Source organism: Quercus robur, chromosome 9, assembly GCF_932294415.1.
Source record: "Quercus robur chromosome 9, dhQueRobu3.1, whole genome shotgun sequence".
NCBI classification, from domain to species: Eukaryota; Viridiplantae; Streptophyta; class Magnoliopsida; order Fagales; family Fagaceae; genus Quercus; species Quercus robur.
In genome coordinates, this window is record NC_065542.1 from 183,434 (window position 1) to 202,360 (window position 18,927).

General features: G+C 36.5%; 1 protein-coding gene across 1 annotated transcript; it reads right to left on the reverse strand.

Moving 5' to 3' along the window:
* Positions 1-299: 299 nt before the first annotated feature.
* LOC126699282 (uncharacterized) lies at positions 300-2,143 on the reverse strand. Its single transcript, XM_050397011.1, has 2 exons — positions 530-2,143; positions 300-425 (listed from the first exon to the last, which is right to left on the reverse strand). Exons 1-2 carry the CDS (start codon positions 876-878, stop codon positions 400-402), a joined length of 375 nt encoding a protein of 124 aa, XP_050252968.1. The 5' UTR covers positions 879-2,143; the 3' UTR covers positions 300-399.
* Between the last annotated feature and the right edge of the window lie 16,784 nt (positions 2,144-18,927).

Here is an 18,927-nt window from a genome sequence, read left to right on the forward strand (position 1 = left end):
TTGAATTCTGTTTGGATTAATATGACCCAAACGCAAGTGCCAAAGATATGCATCATTAGTAGAAGGAAACTTTCTCTTTAATAATTTTACATGAGAGTCATTATCTAATTCAGAATTATATAATTCATACTTATCAGGAGTTAAAATATAAAGACCATCAACAATATTACCAGAAGAGATAAACATTTTACCTTGCTTTATTACAACATTGTCTTTCAGGATAACACAATATCCATGTTTACCTAAATAAGTTGTAGAAATTAAATTCCTACGAATATTAGGTACATACAAACAGTCTTTCAATATTAAAACCCTAAACTCAAAGCATAAATTAACACTCCAACAGCTACAACCGGAATCCTGCTCCCATCAACCAAAGTAAGAAACAATTCCCCTTCATTAAGCTTTTTGGCCTCCTGGAACCCCTGCAAAGAATTGCAGATATGATTAGTACAAATTGAATTCACACACCAGGAATCTGTGAGATTTTGTACCAAACATATTTCAATGAGGAATGAACTTTTCATACCCTTATTATTGGTGGCCTTGAATTTTGGACAATTCCTCTTCCAATGTCCTTTCTCACCACAATGGAAACACTTTCCTTTGATCTTCTTTCCTTTGTTGGCAACCCCTAAGGCAATTTGTTTTCCATCTTCCTTAGTGAAGTCCTTCTTCTTCTTCTTCTTACCCTTGCCTTTCGACTTAGGTTGAAAAGTAGAAGCTTTAACCAAATTAGCATTAACATTAGAAGTACCAAGAATGCCTTCCATCACTACCAATGCATTCACTAATTCAGACAAAGAATAAATCTTTTTGTTCATATTATAATTAAGTCTGAATTCCTTGAATGATTCTGGTAGTGACTGGAGTATCATATCCACTTGGAATTCTCCATCAATATTGATAAGTGTAATTTTTACATGATTTTTATTATCCTCTTATTTATTAAAATTGTTAGTTTTCCTTTATTTCTTTTGATTTGATTTGATTTTTATTTATATTTATCTATTCATTTGTGCTTTGAAGGAATGAGAAGATTTTAGATTAATCTACAAGGGCTTTATATGCAAAGTGGGGCTAGGCCAATTGAATCAAGTCATCTTACATCCAGCCAAGAATGAATTCAAGAGAAAACCAACCCAACTAAATTTAAGTCCAACTGGAGCAAGAAATCAAAGGAAATTTGCACCAAATCCAAGTTCAATTCAGATTAGGATTCCAACCTGCACATCAGTTAGTATTTTCAGCATAACTTTGGGCTCAGATGTCCAATCGAGATGATTCAAGTTAAAGGGCTACAACTTTTTAGTTTACCAAAAGTTCGAACTTTGAAGTTAAATGGCCAAAATAGTCGGTTAAATGAAACCTAAAAATCTGGGATTTTCTCCAAACGGGAATAGGATTCCTTTACCTATTTAAAGGCTCTTTAGGGCAAAAATTGGGTGTGCTGCATTTGAAGAATTTTCTTTGGAGTCTTTCTGAGGACAAAGGGGCGCCGCTTCATGTTGATCAACCAATTCCCATGAAACACACAAGTTTTATTTGTTTTCTTTTCAATTTGATTATGAACTAAATTTTATTTTCTAGAGCATTGATGTAGTCTAGCAATGAACACACAATTTATATTCTGAGTTATTTTATTTTTAATATTTCCATGATTGAGTGTTTAATTCTTATTCTTAATGCTTAATGCTTAATATTTCTTTTTACGAATTATTGATTGATCAATTGAATGACAATGAGACCAAGAGGTGATTTGTTATTTTAGTTCTAGAATTAAACACCATTAGTTGAGCAAAAGTAGAGATGCTTTACCGCAATTAGTGTGATTTTTCAGAAAATTCAAAGTATGTAATGAGTCTCCAATTAATTAAATTCACATAGAGATATGGAATTGTTATTTGAAGATATATTTGATATTATTCGAGAGAAGATATTGAATACTTAGGAATTTTTAATCATCAATGGGAGATTATTAAAATTTAATAATTAGGAAGAATAAATTGTGTGGGATTTGTTAGGTGAAATCAACTGCTCTAGATCCATTCTTATTATATTTTTACACTGTTAGATTTTTACGCTTTGTTAATTCTTTTTATTCGTAGATTTATTTTCATTAAATAGTTTAATTTAATTAAGATAGTAGAACATTCCATTTATTTTCGATTTTCCAAATAGTAATTAACACTTTACTACTTGTTACGATTCTGTGCTCCTGCAAATTATTTTTCGCGAACAAATATCGGCACCTAAAACTTCTAGTATATTCAGATTAGAGATCATTGTAAGACAATGCTCCCTAACTGAACTGCCTTCAGCCATTTTGGTATTATAAATTTGCCTCATGGTTTCTTGCCTTGCTAAATGGCCTTGCTCACCAAACATCTCCTTCAGACTTAGCATAATATCCGAAACTAGTTCTACATCCTGCATTTAATGCTGTAGAACATTTGAGATAGATGCTAGGATGTAGCACTTGGCCATCTCATTAGATTTCTGCGAACAATCATATCGCTGTTTTTCCTCAGGAGGAGCATCTAATGAAGGAAAGCTAGGACATGGTTGAGTAAGCAAATATTTGTGCTCTTCAGCTGTAAGAAGAATGTCCAAATTTCTTTTCCAGTCAACATAGTTGGATCCAGTCAGTTTGTTTTGATTAAGAATAGTAACAAGTGGGCTAAATGATGCCATGATCAAATCTAAAAATAATAAACATGAATATAATAAGTAAATTGGACATTATCAATTTAGAATATAAACATATAGTATGGAACCTTAATAAAACCATAATATAATATATGCAATGACAACCCAATCCCATGTTTAAAATTCCTTGGAAGCAAGTAAATTATAAACACTATGATTGATTGAGAACTTTTCTCATTATTAGTGCTATCATGATAACTCTTATCAAACACTAATAATATGCCGTATTTCCTTTAGCCCCTAAGTAATAATGACATAACTCCGAAAGGAGGTTAACATTAAACTTAGTCTAGTGTACACCATTGACTGAATTCTATGTGAGTAATTAAGTAACTCCACGGTAGCGTGGTTGTTCTTAATGTAAAAACACATATCATCCATCATTAAGTTTAATCTGTAGTTCCATGAATTAAACACCCTCCGAAGGGAGCAAGGCATATACGCCAAGGCGAAGTGCTTAATCACACTACTATAAACCGACAATGGAGGCCGTGAGATGCAACCCTTGTATTTCTTTCCCACTAGATATTTAAAATTAAAGATTTTTATGATCAAGAACCATAATAATGCTAGACACCTTGAAAACATAATCCTAATCTCATTAGGAATAAATTTCATAATCCTAGCATTAACAAGATAGCATATATATCCATGTATCTCCATATAAATATTGATATATATATATATATATATATATATATATATAATATACACGGATTCAAGGCATTTATCACATCTTAATAAAATGGTCACCACTTTCTCAAAAAAAAAAAAAAAAAAAAATGGTCACCAAGAATTTTCACGTACAAGATGGCTATCATGGCAACAACTTTCAATTAACACGTAATAATAAATTAAAAGCATGAATAGCCAAGCGGTGCAATCAACATGGTTCACGCACATGGTAGTTACAAAACAGTTACTTCAACAATAGATGACTACCATAAAGCATTCCAATCGATGCAAAATTCATATATTTAATATATTGACCAATGCATCAAGGCAATCCATCAATTGTCTTAAATTAGCCAAGCCGTACAATAACTAAAGTAATCCACATAACAGTTATTGATATAGAACTATATCTCCTTGGCAATTTCAATTAGAACACGGCACAATTCTTTAATCATAGACCACTTCGAACAAACCAAGAGAATATACATCCTTGGTGTGAACCCGAAATGATCAAGAAAACGTTTTTCTTTAATTCTAAAATTCAATCACACGCTATACAATCATGATATGAAAATTTGGCTCTAATACCTTTTGTTGGAAAAACTGGTTTTGTATCTCATACAAAACACACAGGGGAAGCAACAAATATGGATCTATTTCATTCATGATTAATAACATGCACTATGTAAATTTCAAAATTTAAGAACAAGATAACGTACCTTGGTGCAGTGAAATTCAAAACAAAAGATTAGAAGTACTTGGGAACACTTTTAATCTTCACTCCAATTCCACTTTATGCCCAAGAAATGTGGTCTCTCAATCAGTTTCCAAGGGAGAATAATCGAGTGGTTTCACTCACACACAAGGTTTTGAAACCCGGACTGGACCGTATAGTCCGACCGGAAAAACCTCGAACCGTTCACTTTTGCGATTCTTTTAGCTTCAAAAACCGTTCTATGGGAAAAAAACAGGGACCCGTGCAAACCGCGATCGAACCTCACAATTCTAAGAACCGTGATCAGATCGCTTCTCACAGTTCTCTACTTCCCATTGAATCTGAACCAAAAAAAAAAAAAAGGAAGAAGACAAGGACGAATCAGGGATGGCGCCATGAAGCAACTGCTTCTTCTTCTTCTTTCTTTTTTTTCTTTGTCTTCTCTATCCGTTTCCCTCTCTCCTTTAACGGTTCTTGCAAGTTCAATTTAGAGCTTTTTTTTCTTCTTTTTTGGGTACTTACAGGCTTAGCCATTGTTGAATCTTCATTCTGCAACCTCAGACCTTTAGATCACAAAACCATTTCTTTTTATTCTTCTTCTCACTCTCACTAGCTCGATCTCTCTATCATGATTTTCACTGATTGTTGCTTCAACATTTTTCTCTCTGCATTTTTTTTTATTGCTCTTTCTGCATTTTTTTCTCTCTCTCTCTGCATTTTGCTTTTGCCTTTGCACGAGTCTTCTAGTCTACTGACTCTTGCCTTTGCACTCTAGAGTCTTCTAGTCTACTGACTCTTCTCTGCGTGATGGACAAGTTGCTTTCTTGTCACCCACTCAAAACTTGCTGTCAACCACTCTCTTTTGAAAAGGTTATTGGGTTTTGTTCTTTATTTAGTCAAATATTTTAATGGTTTGGCCGGCTACTCTTCTAGCTTTTGTTTTTGTTTTTTGTTTTTTGTTTTTTTTTTTTTTTAAGTTTGCATAAATCATCCTAGTCAAGTGGGCTTGGGCTTGACAAATTATTGGGTTGTCAAATGGGTGTGGTAATTATTTAAGTTAATTTAGACAAACTCCTATAAAAAGAGTATAATATTAAACCTTAGCAAAAATTATTTATGTTTGCTTAGAATTAAATATTTCTTATTTTCTTTATAAAAGTTATGATATATATATATATATATGGTTTCAAAAAAAAAAAAAATATATATATATATATATATATAAATTTTGAAAGATAAATCTCTATATTTTTTTGAACTATTATAGTCAATTTTTCTATTTATACTAACTTAATATATTTATTTTTATTTGAATAATTATTAAATTAATTATGACATCATCACGGTTCAACCCTGGTTCAACCTCAATTCGACCTTAAAAACCTTGAACCTCTCCCTTTTATGATTCAATGAACGGCCCGAGTCTGAAAACCTTGCTCACACGTACACACCATTTCACAATGATGTCTCTCTTTTTCTAATAAAAAAGTTGTATGTTTCTCCCTTTATATTTAACTGATTATCTAATTGGGTTGGCCTATTGGGCCTTTCCAATTGGGCTTTAGTGTGTGGTTTGGAGTGGGACTAAAAGGGACCAATAAAACTCTAACTCCAATGGGCCTTGGGCCTTTCTGTCAACTCTTGACAAGTCTAAAGTTACTATTAATTATATTTAATACCACTATATAAATATAATTGCACTCTAGGCCTTATTAATAAATTATATCCCAAGACTTTATTATACATGCAACCCCTTCATAAAATATTCGTAGTAATACAAAGTCATAAATATAGACTGTCACTTTGAAAATTACTACATCTTAATCCTTGAGTACCCGATTTAATTCTTTAAGTTATTCATCATATATTTATGAAATCCAATTTCATAAATATATACTTTAGTAATTTCTTACTAAAGTGGTTAAGTCTAACTCTCTGAATAACTGAACCTATTAAACTTATCTCAAGAGAATATTTTATATCTCCGTTAAGAAACTATGAATTCCATCTTGAGAATATATGTTCCATCAACACTAAATGTGGCTACCCAACATACGGAGGTTTTGACTGTTACTTTAGATCGCACTCCTGATATATCAAAGCAACCTACACTCCATGATTATGTCCATTATTCTCTCAAGATTAAGAGTTCATGCAAATAGAAGTCGTGAAATTTATTATTTGTTTGATAGTTGTTAGGTGAATAATAAATCTCACAGCGATCCAGTTCAATATGTCTTAACTCTTAAAATATATCAACATATCAACTCCACTTTCATGATCAAGACAAATCATCTTAGTTGATATGTTATAGTCTTCGCAGATGAAATGTCCAATTTCATCACCGACTACAAACCAAAATTCTAAGTTTACAAAGAACTTGTGATCTATATCTTCTGTAACTAAATCACATAAATCACATACTATGCATCTCATGGATTATATGATAATGTTTGAATATTCATGTTACCATTATTTTAGATAATAATAAAAACAACTTTATTAATCATAACATTAAGTCATACATAATGTCATATATAATAATGTACATAGCATCATACAATAGGATTTAAGGGCATTAATCCTAACAAAAACTTCCTTGATAGCCCCAGCCTCCTTGAGCTTATCCACCTCCTCTTTCACTGCTTTAGAATGCATATCCGAAGACATGCATGGCTTTTGCTTCTTTGGTGGATGATTAGGGTCCACGTTAAGCCAATGGCATAAAAACTCTTGGTCCACCCCGAGGGCTTCATACGGGCTCCAAGCAAACAAATCCACATTATTTATCAGAAATATTATAAGCTCCACTTTTTCCGTGATTGGGAGGCTTTTTCCTATTTGAAATACCTATCTCTAAGATATTTGATATATTTTCCAACTACTCACACAAATCCTCTAGGGGAGATTATAGCTGCTATAACGGATTGGCCGATTCAACTTCCTCTACCTGTTTATGCCCAATGGCAGTTATTTGACATCGTCGGGCCACACTTTGATCTCCCTAGAGTCTGAAAATATCCCAATCAACCGAAAACTTCACCTTCTTATGCAAGGAAAAAGGTATAGCATCCATAGAGTGAATCCACGAATGATTGAGGATGGTTGTGTAAGGGGAGTAGGAATGTACCACTATAAAGTCCACTAACTCCTTTCTTCCTCCTATTTCTACTACTAGCCTTACTTGACCAACTGGTGTAACTACAGTGCCATCGAAGGCCGCTAAAGGAGTGTCGTATCGGGTTAGGTCATTGGGGGTTAGGCCCAACCCTTTATGCAAATATAGATACATCACTTTAGCCCCATTTCCTTTGTGTATCATTAATCTCCTTATATCAAATCTTGCAATCTGTAATGTTACCACCAGTGCATCATCATGGGGTTGAATAGTGCCCTCTTGTCCTTTCCTAAAAAACCTACACACTCATCTTCCCCTCATCCCTTTTCAATAGGGGATGCGCCATTTTCGGGTTTGAAACTGGGGTCACGATTAAAACTTTGGAAGTGGTCTACCCCAGTTTAGCTGGGATGCTTAATAGCATGAATCACCTTTATAAGCCCCCGAAAAGGAGTTGTGGCTTGCGACATACTCACCTTATTTATGTCTTAGGGCCAAGGATTATCCCGAGCTATAAATTCCTTAAGGAATCCTACTTTCTCGAGCTAGCCCAAGTGATCTTTCAAAGTCCGATAGTCCTCGGTTGTATGACCCCTGTCCCGATGATAAGAGTAAAAAAGGTTTTGGTTTCTCCATGATACATCACCACTCATCTTGTTTGTCCATCGAAAGTAAGGCTCGTTTTTTATCTTTTCCATGATTTGATAGACCAATTCTTTATATAATGAACTTACCATCTCAGGCCTTGGTTTTTGAACCTTGGGGAAGAAATCTCTTCTTGGCCAAGGGGTATAATTTATTCTAACATCTTTCTTTTCCCTGACAGGAGCCTTGTCTTTGGCCTTGTCATGTAGCTTATCATCCCCTAGCCTTTAATATTCTTTTACCCATTCCATTAACTTATTCATGTATGTAACTAGTTTTAGGGCAAGCAAAGCCCTTAGCTCAGAATCAATGGGGAGCCTCACTTTAAACGTGCCGGCCATGATTCTACCATTATCCCCACCTATCTTGTTATACAATTCCTAATAACAATTTGAGTATGTCCAGAGGGTTTCTCCTTCCTTCATGGACATGGTGAAGAAAGAGTCGAATGGCTTCAAAGTTCTACTACATGCCACAAACCGTGCTCCAAATGCTCTTATCAATTCATCATAACTTTGGATGGATTCTTTCTCCAATACATCATACCACCTCATCGCGGTGGGCCCCAAGCTAGAGGGAAATATCTTGCATATCAAAGCCTCATTCTTAGAATAAATTGCCATACTTTGATTATAATGGCTTAGATGATGAAGGTTGGTCTAGTGAACCTTTGTGGTAAGTTTGTGCTTTCTATCTCTTCTGAAAATGGAGATTGAGATATCTGCTACAAGGCTCTGCTCATACCATCAAACCTAGAGGCCTAGGGTGTAACGAGGTCTCTAAGACTTTGAAATGCTAGACGCTAAGGAAACGGCCCCCTAGACCTTTTCCTATGCAGCGGGGGTTCTTCCCCTTTACATCTCCAAGGGGGAGGAGAAGCCATTCTATCCCTATGATGTGGAGCTTACCTTTTTTCCCAATTCCTTTGCAGCAGGGATTACCTCCTCTCCCAGTGAGGTAGAGACTGTCTTCTATCCCGTTTCCTCTATTGTTCAGCTGAGCTATGTTCTTCCTTTTAAGAATGACTTAGTGCAAGATTGGGACCCCTTTGGTGGAAAAGCTCTTCGTCCTTTCTTCGGAGACGGTCTTCATTCATCCTAGATTACTATTGTAGGGTCAACACCTACTCCTTTAACATGTCCACTTCCCTATCCCTACTGGATTGAGATGGTCCCACAATGTTGGTGGCTAACCTTTCCTCCTACAAATGAGATGCAGGTTCTCTATTGTAGATTTGTGAGGGTTGTCCTTGATTCTCCTTGTGAACTTTAGATTGCAAATTCTTGTCCTCATGAACAGATTCCTTGGAGATGCTTGGACTATAGAAATGGGCGAGCCCACTCCTTGATCGATTTGCCATGCTTTTCTCAAAATCCAATTTTTTATCCTACTGATTGGTGGAATTCCCCACAAACAATGCTGTAGTCCTATGTGTCAGGTAAAGTAAGCAAAGAAATCTCGAAAAAGGCGCGACATGGCAGGTGTATGTGGATAGAGTCTCAAGCTACCAAGGAACAGGAGTTGGCATTGTTCTAATATCCCTAGAGGGTATCAAGTTAGAAAAGTCATTCAGGTTAGGATTCCAAGCATCAAACAACTAAGCAAAATATGAAGCTCTACTAGCAAGGCTTCAGATCTCTAAGCAGGTAGGGGTGATTAAGCTGCGATTACATTATGACTCTCAACTGGTAGTCAGCTAGGCTAACGGTGAATTTGAAGCTAAAGGCAAAAAAATGGTGAGCTACCTAAAAGAAGTCAGGATCTTAAGAGATTAGTTTGAAGAAATGGATGTTTTGCAAATCTCTAGGGGAGCAACAGTCATGTTAATTCTCTAGCTACTTTGGCTTCATCAATGGCTGATCCACTCTCGAGGATCGTGTTTGTAGAATTTTTACGTTCTCCAAGGACCTTTCCCCCTAAAGAAGCCATGATTTTAAGTATACTTCCATCTCCCAACTAGATGGATCCCCTTATAATATATATTCAGGAAGGAAATCTTCCCGAGGATAGACAAGAGGCCAAGAAGGTCAGACGAAAATCACCTAGGCATTATGTATCTGAAGAAGGAAAACTATACAAGAGATCGTATTTGGGACCCTACTTGCTATGTGTCCACTCCTTGAGGAATTGCACCAAAGGATATGTGGAAGTCACATGGGAGGAAGGTCTCTAGCACATAGGGCTCTTACCCAAGGGTACCAGTGGTCGAGCATGCAAAAGCAAGCCCAAGAATTTTCTAAAAAGTGTGACCAATGCCAAAGATTTGCTTTTAACATCCATCAGCCTGGAGAAGTTCTTAATCTGATATCCAGTCCTTGTCCATTCACCTAGTGGGGACTAGACATAGTTGGGTCTCTCCCTAAGGCAACTGGCAACAGGAGGTGACTTTTAGTTGTGATGGACTACTTCACCAAGTGGGTCAAAGCTAAGCCTCTAGCCAACATTTAGGACTCCAATGTCAAAAGATTTATATGGACAAACCTCATGACCTGGTTTGGCGTACCCAAAGTTTTAATATTAGACAACAAGCTGTAGTTCGACAGTAAAGCATTCCAATGATATTGCTCAGAGTTAGCCATCACTAATAGATACTCTACCCATCTTACCCCTAGGGTAATGGTTAAGTTAAGGCAACTAATAAATCTATCATGTATGGTCTAAAGAAAAGACTGGATGATTGGAAAGGAAGATAGGCTGAGGAGCTACCTAGCGTGCTATAGGCATACCAAACCACTCCAAGAAGGTCAACTAAAGAAACTCCATTCTCAATGACCTACTATGCAGAAGCGATATTTCCCATAGAGACAAGACTACCCACTTCTTGAACTGATGAATTCAGTGAAGAAAGCAATAAATCAATTACTTGGCAAGCACTTGGACCTTGTAGAAGAAAATCATGAAGTAACCTTGTCAAGATTAGCCAATTATTAGCAAAAGATTAGCCATAGATACAACAAAGGCATCAAGTGCAGGGAGTTTATACAAAGAGATTTAGTGTTGAGGAAAGACTTGGGGAACACCAAAGATCCCACCATGGGAAAACTAGGACCTAATTTGGAGGGGCCATATCGAGTTACATCCATCGCGAGGGCAATAGCATATCGGTTAGAGGACCTAGATGAAGGACCCGTTGCTAAGCCATGGAATGTATTTAATTTATAGAAGTACTACTTTTGTTTGATATATAAGAGATTGTACATTATTTAAGTTTACTACTGTTAATCTGAAGAATGAAGAAGGATATCAAGAAAGCCCAAGCCTTGACATAAGGATTACTAAACAGGAAAACAAATCCCATGGTACTAGACCCTGTCTTTGCCTTAGGAAGTTCTTAAGCTAAATTTTATGTCTTAGCCTAACTCTAGGATCACTAACAGAAAAGGAGATTAAGTGAATAACAGTAAGAGAAGCATAAAACTTCACGATTCTTTCAACCACACAAAGAATTCAAACATGACCATTATATGAGGGTAAAAGAACATCCCAATCCACGGGATATTATAGATCAACTTGCATGACACTACAATTCATTACATAATAAGCAAAGATAAAAATTCAAGAAATACAGAATAACAATATATAAATAAATGTAGTTAAATTAAGAAGTTATCCCCCAAAATGAAGCATAAAAAAAATAAAAAAAATAAAAAAAAAAAGTTGATTAGAACAAAAAGATTAAGGACTTAATTTTTATACATCTTTGATTACACCACTCAACCAGAGGATGGCACCACAGTTGGGCCTTCCTTCTCACCCTCCACAGGGGTCGTGGTCATGAAGGCCTTGGTCACTCAGATAAGGGACTTGTCATTGATGATCTCTTGGATCTCGGGGTTCAACACTATGATCAATTCCAAAGGATAGGGGATCTCCTTATTAGTCCTCAGAGAGGAGGTTGCCTCTACTTGCAGCTTGTATATTGCCACAATCTATCCCTTAGCAAAATAAACCTACAAATTCTGCTGCACTTTATGCCTTCCTGAAGCAATGTAGTCCATCTGACCCTGGTAGTAGGCAGCCTGGACCTTGTCATTATCTGCCACTATGAAGCCTTCTAGCTCAACGGTCTTAGCTTCCAATGCCTTCTTTGCTTCTTAAAGCTCTTTCTCTAGGGCATCCTTCCTCTCGATTATGGCTTTGTTGTTCTCCTCAACCTCGGCACAAAGTTTCTCGGCCTTGAACACTTCGATCATCACATCCGAGATCTTCTTTAAGAGATCCTCATTATTCAAGGCCAAATCCTCCAGCTTTTCCTTAGTCACCAAATGCCTTTTCTCCACTATGGCAGCACACTGGTAACCCTGCAAGAATGAACTAAGAGATTAGAATCAATCTAAAAATAAAAGGAAGAGAATAAAGAAATGAATGATTAACCATAATAGCTTCCCTCTTAATATTGAGAAAAAGGGCATCATCATCCCACCTCTCCCAATGGTTCATGTAATCGAGAAAAAGGAGCGCCTTACCCATGTACTCAGTAATGCGGCCCTCTCTCCACTTTTTAACCCTGTCAGTGGTAGGAAGAGGTTCCCTATCAACCATAAATGCCCTTATGTAAGCTAAGGCACTTGCAATGTTGACAGTAGCATCAGCCCCCAAAGTAACAGAATCCTTGAGGTCAAGGATCGTCTTACTGGGCCCTGAACTTCCCCTCTCCCCCATTTGTTGCTTTTGCCCACCTTGCGATCTGGGGGATGGTGTAGCAGACACTGGAGCAATTGGTGTCACAACCGAGGGGAGGGGGGGTTGGAGCTCAAATTTGGGGGACCGTTGAACTTGGGGCTTAAGTAGTAGTAGGTATGCCTAGGATTTAGCTAAGGGTGACTTAGGTCTTTTGATTAGACATCTCGACTGAAGTTCGGTTTCACAAGTCTTGGGAGGAGGATCTTGAGAAGAAGAGTCGCCTGACTTCTATCTTCTTCTACGGCGTGGGCATTCAGCAGGAGCAACTACTATTACTCCAAGATCAACAATGGTGATAGGAGGTGGAGAGTTGCTGCATCTTCTTCCCTCTTCTTTCTACTCTTTTTCGGATGGGGATAGTACATATCCCTTTACGTAGATGTTGATATATGGAAGCAATGAATGATTCTAGGTAATTGCTCTTCCCAAGTTCTGAGAACTCTAGTATACGGGAGTATTCCCAAGGATAAGATATGAGGCCCAAAGTTGCCCATCTGAGTGAGGGTATAAGGGAGATCTCAACAGTCTATTCATGTTTGGATTTGATCAACTACCTTCTCTTTTTGAATGCGTGATCATCTGAAAAGATAAGGAGTGAGATAAAAATTAGTCGGGAAAATACAATTGAATAAACTATGTTGACACAGATATATACAAAATGAATAAATAAAGATAAAAAAAGCTCCTAAAGATCCTACCCACCTACTCTACCCGTGATTATGGAACAATAGATTCCATCCAGATACCAATTCCTTAAGATGACCAAATAATCTCCTTCTGTCTCTTTGTCCGAATGCAGGAGGCCTAATATGAGTCTCATTTCCCCATGCCAAATTTTGATGTAAAATCTCAAGGTTTTACTATCTTGATAGCTATATATATAATTAATATCATGCTCGGTTAAATTTAGGTTGAGTGTTCTATTAAGCACATCTACATTACTAACTACTCTAAATACATTAGGGGTACATTAGTCAAGGCACACTTTGAAATGCCATAAAAAATTGGTCAATAGCTTGCTCATAGGAATCCTAACCCCACCCTCTACAAATGCAACCAAGGGAATGACAACCCTCTCTTCCCCCCTTGAGAATATTGCCTCAAACTCGGGGCAATACCTCACCTTTACGTCCTCAGGAATGTTACATACTCTTCTAAACTCAACCAGTTTTTCAGGCATATCAACCATGGGCTTGAACTTTCCCATCGTCTATATCTAATATCGAAAATAAAAAAGAAGATAATAGGAGAAAAAAGAAATAAAGAGGAAGAAATGATGGACTTACAAACAAGAAAAAGGAAAATGAAGCGTCAAAGGTCGCCTAAGTATGGTCGGAGAAGAAATTGTTGATAAAGAGTGAGAAAAACTTAGAAGAGGTAGAAAAGGAAGGAGAGATAAGTAAAAAATGGGAACACAGAAACTAGTTTGAGTTCCCCCTTTTATAGAGGAGGAAGGAGTAGGAAAAAGGGAAAAAGTGACCCTTGGTTTCTCGAACCTTTTTTCCATTTTTCAAAACTCCAATCTGACTGTTCATAGATGCATATGTCATTAATCAAAGGGAGGGGGAAAGGCCCAAATGCTTAGAGGATCATATTTGAAGAAATGATCCTAACCCATTTCAATGAATAGTAATGGGAAATCTCCCAAGACTATCCCCATGGAGTCCTGAGTACACCGGCCAACCTTAAAGCACTTCTCTAAGCTCATAAGCATAAGCGACCCCTCAACAAACGAAAGAATCACCAAGGGAGATCAACCACATCCATTATATTTTTAGCCAAGATAATGCTCTTAACAATACCACACTGTTGACACCCCATTTTGCAACCTACATTTAACCTCACATGAAGGGTAAAAGGATAATTTCACTTTGGAAATATGCATCTTGATTCTGGTCACTAGCCCTTAATCTCATTTCACCAAAATGATCTTAATGTTGTAACGATTAAATCAACTGGTCATAAACTCTAATCAGACCATCAGATTGAAAGTTATCATCAAATCATGTTTTAATGGCCGAGATGCACTATTAAAAATTAAGTCCGACTATATGTGATTATGAACAATTGATTCCAATTGGTTATAATTATAATCAATTTGGGATTAATGATGTGTCATAATTTGATTGGTTAGAACTATATTTTATGGTGAGGTTGCATACACCTAATTAATTAGATAGATAAACATTAATTATTCAATGAGTAATTTGTGAAATTATCTTTTAATTAGGATAAATTTGGAACTAAATAAGTTTGAAATGGGAGTGATTGAAGCCATTTAATGTTAATTGGGAGCTAATTTGGGATCTATTAAAGTTAGTTATGCTGAAATCATTTTCTAACAAATGACCTCTGCTCACCATTTCGTTGATATCTCTCCGAATATTTTGAAACTGTGAATGAGGTTAATTTTCCCAGAAACTAGACATTCAGGGCTTCATTTTGAGCACAAGAACGAGACAATTCCGATCAAAATTGAATCAGATACTATTATTCAAAGTTGGCTCTATAGGTTGTTACAGCAGCTACGGGAAAACCGAATTTTGGCTTGCTCCTCACTCCCACCAATCTTTCCATTTAATGCACTAGATTTCCCCTAAGGCTAAAATGATGTCTAGGTTCATGATTCTTTGTCAACCCTCATTAAATGGTCTTCTATTCATATTTACTCCACCATTACTATATAAACCCCCCCTCTCCTTCATTCCAAAACAAAAAACCCTCTCTCTTCTCTTCTCTTCTCTTGAGTTCTAAGAAGTTGAGTAGTCTTGTCATATCTTGGACTTCTTGAGACTCAAGGTATTGAGTGAGACTCACTCTTCCTCTCCTAACTCTTCTTTTCCTCCACCCTTAGGACCTCTCTCAAGAGTCTCCTCCTCCTTTGCCATGATGAGAGTTTAAGATTAAAGCATGATAATAATTATTTAAATTCCTTTGAATATGTTTGAATGTCCTTAATTGTTCTTATATGTTCTTCACAAGTCCTTGGTTGTTCATCACATAACTTTGATTCGCCCAGTCAGCAGGCGGGCGGCGTGCTTATCTTATGTGACAACACTCCAAAACGAGTGGCTCTTCTAGGCGGGCAGCTGTGTGACAACACTCCAGAGAAAGCGGCACTTTCGTGTAACATGCTATTGATCCATCTGAATCACACCCTTGCTGATCCAATGGCCAAGAAAGAGCATTTTCTTCTAAGCACCGTTTCGCGTACAGCATCTTTTCCTGCTACACTCGGAACACTGTACTCAGGGTTCCAAACCTCTTCCTTTGAATAACCCGGTGACCTAACAATTGTAGAAGTAGGATCTTTGGCAAGCAATAAGCACTTAAATAATACAATTCAAGTGTACCATCTTCTTTCTCATTTCGAGGAAAAGGTGCAGGACCTTCTTTTGTTGATAGAATCTTCAATGAGTGGAAACAAGCAAGCTTACTACTAAGCTCATAATTCCTAGTTTCGTGTATGAATGCTTCTAGATTAGTGTTTTGATTTAGTGGTAAGTGAGCCTGAAGTGACTCTACTATTCCGGTCTCCGAGGAGAAGTTTGCTTACTGGTCAGTGAGGAGGACAAGACAATCCCCCGCTCTGGCCTGGCGGTTTCTTTCTTTACAATCTGATTCTACCCCGTCCGGTCCTATTTCAAACAAAAGAAGCAAAGAAGGGAAATCTTCGTAATGGCAGCAAGGGGTGTCGCCTTCGAATTGAGATGCATAACACTAGTTTCAATCTTAAATTCACATCAAAAACATGAAAAACATGTTTGTTTAATAATTCTTTCAAATCCTTGAATCTAGGATATCACCATCCACACATTCACTAGAATTTATTTTTCAATCCAAATGCAATGCTTAATAAATTGAATTAGGTTTTATCACATGCACACACATTAAATTCAACATGTAAATTAATTGACATATTAGATGATATGATATGAATGTTGGCCACCATAGTTTAGAAGACCGGTTTCACTAGGCAAGGTGGGTGTCTAACACCTTACCACCTTATAACATAGCCTGTGAGCTTAGATGAAGGGTTAGTAGATCAAATGCTTATCCGTGTAATTTTCAATTTTTAGATTGTAACTAGGAAACAAAGCCATGCACTTTATCTTAGATTGTATCTAGGACCAAAGCCATGTAATTTTCCTATGATCAATGTAAATTCAATTGAAAATTAATAAAATGAGGAATTTTTCAATTTTGGTTTTCTTATTTATCCCAATAATTAAATAAGTGGTGATTCCATTGTAAAACCCTTAATCTAAAAGGGAAAATATAACTAGTCAAACCTCCATTTTGAGAGGTAATAACACAACTCCACCCATTCACGTAGGTTTGGCCCAACATCCTATAAAACGGGCCAGGGGCGCAATCTCTCACACACCCTGGGAAACTTCTTGAAAGGATAAAGGTCACAGAAGTTGTCACCTCCGTATTTATGAGAGGTTATCTAGATGTTTCTAGAACCTTTTTTAATTTTTTTTAAGTGTTGAACATACTTAGTCCCACCCATCTCTTTCTTGGAACCATTCTTCATCAACGTCAGCATCTAGGCCATGGTTATCATAATAGGGGTCATTGTGACCAATGAAAGGATTGGACATTTCCTAAGGGTCTTCATATGGCCATTGTTGTCTGCAACCTTAATGAGAATGCAAAATGTCATATTTTTCTCCCTTAATGTTTAGTCTTTTATATTTATTTGGTGCCTAAATGTACACATTATTCTTATATTTTGATTTAGGATGCAAATGGAGGCATTAAGTGCAAAACGTAGCTAATTAGGTGATTCTAGACAGCTTTGACATTGCTTCGTAATCTAGGCATAACTCTCTCATCCAAGCTCCGATTGAGATTATTCAAGATGCTATGGAACGAAAAGACAAAGCTCTACAAGTTTCCTGTTTTGAGTTTTGAGAGATACAAGCTGAATCAAGGTCGAAATCGGGCTTGAAATTGCAGCACCTGCACTACAAACGTTCTGGAATGTTCCTTTGCCTACAATTCTAATACGCAGATCTGATGTGATTTATTTTTGGAAGGTTCCAAATCTGATGCACGAAAATTCCAATTGAAAAACACCACTTTCCTAGTTATATTAGGACTTTATTTAATTTTTAATATTTTTCCTTAATTAGTCAAATTTGGTATTATTTGGAATATTTTTAGGAGATCTTGTAGGCTTGGAAAAGGGGGATTAACATGTAAAAGGGGGAGGAGAAATCAGAATTGGACACACATGCCTCTCTCTCCCCTCTTCTCTGATTTTCTCCTTTGAGTTTTCATCATGGCCCTGTGTGGCTAAACTTTTATACTTGGTTGAAGGAAACTAAAGCCTCGGAATCAATTAAATTGTGAGATCTAATTTGTTTTTATTGTTCAATTTATGCTTTGAATATCGAATTTTCTTCTGTGTCTATTTTCATGATTGTCTCGTTTAATTACTAGGAGGTCTACTAGTTTATTATTCGTTGCAATCTACTACTAGGTTAGATATCAAATCCATAATTATTTGATCCCTCTAACTTGTGACGCAACCAAGATTTAATGATTTGCTGCATCAGAAATTATTCGATTTTAGGAAGAACGCTCAACTAAATTAAATACAACCGCCTGTGCTTGTGTTGTTTAGTTTCATCGATCTCTCTAATTCTTAAGGCTACTACTAGATTAAACCTTTAGCACTTGTCTTGGGTTGTTTAGTAGTAAGGGTTTATTAGATCGCTTGTTTTCTAATTAACTACGACTAAGGAGAGATAGAAAAATAGTTCCAACGGTGAATATTCAAAGTGTAAATTGATATATACTTGCATCGATGATCAGTTGTAAAATTCTGATGGTGGATGTTGACTTGGACCAAGGTTTGTTCTCTTGATTGATTTCGATATTTTAATTTGAATTGTTCCTTAATTTTTTTTCTTAAAATTGTTTTCATTATACTCAAACCCCCCCCCCTCCTTGTTCACGTAGCATAAAATTAGGCTAAATACTCTCCGTGGGAACGATCCTTACTCGCACTACTACATATGTTTTTAGAAGTACAGGTTTTATTTTTGGTTGCTTGCGATAGCACACCAAACCTTCTAGAGTACTTGATCCTGTTTCGGATAAGGTTCCCATATTAAGGGATTCTGTTTTTGTAAGAGCATTCTAACAACATGCCCAAGTGGTGTCCATGCGTAAATGGAGGGAGTCATTTGGATTAGTGAACCAATGAATTTCTAGTGGGTGAAATATACCTTCTACTAGGATTTCTTTTTTTGAATTGAGCTTAGCAATCATGGATCTTGTAGTATTTTTGTAACCAAATCTTGGATGTTCTATGATAGGATACCTTTTCCAATCTCCATCATGAGCATCATTTTTCAAAATATTAAAC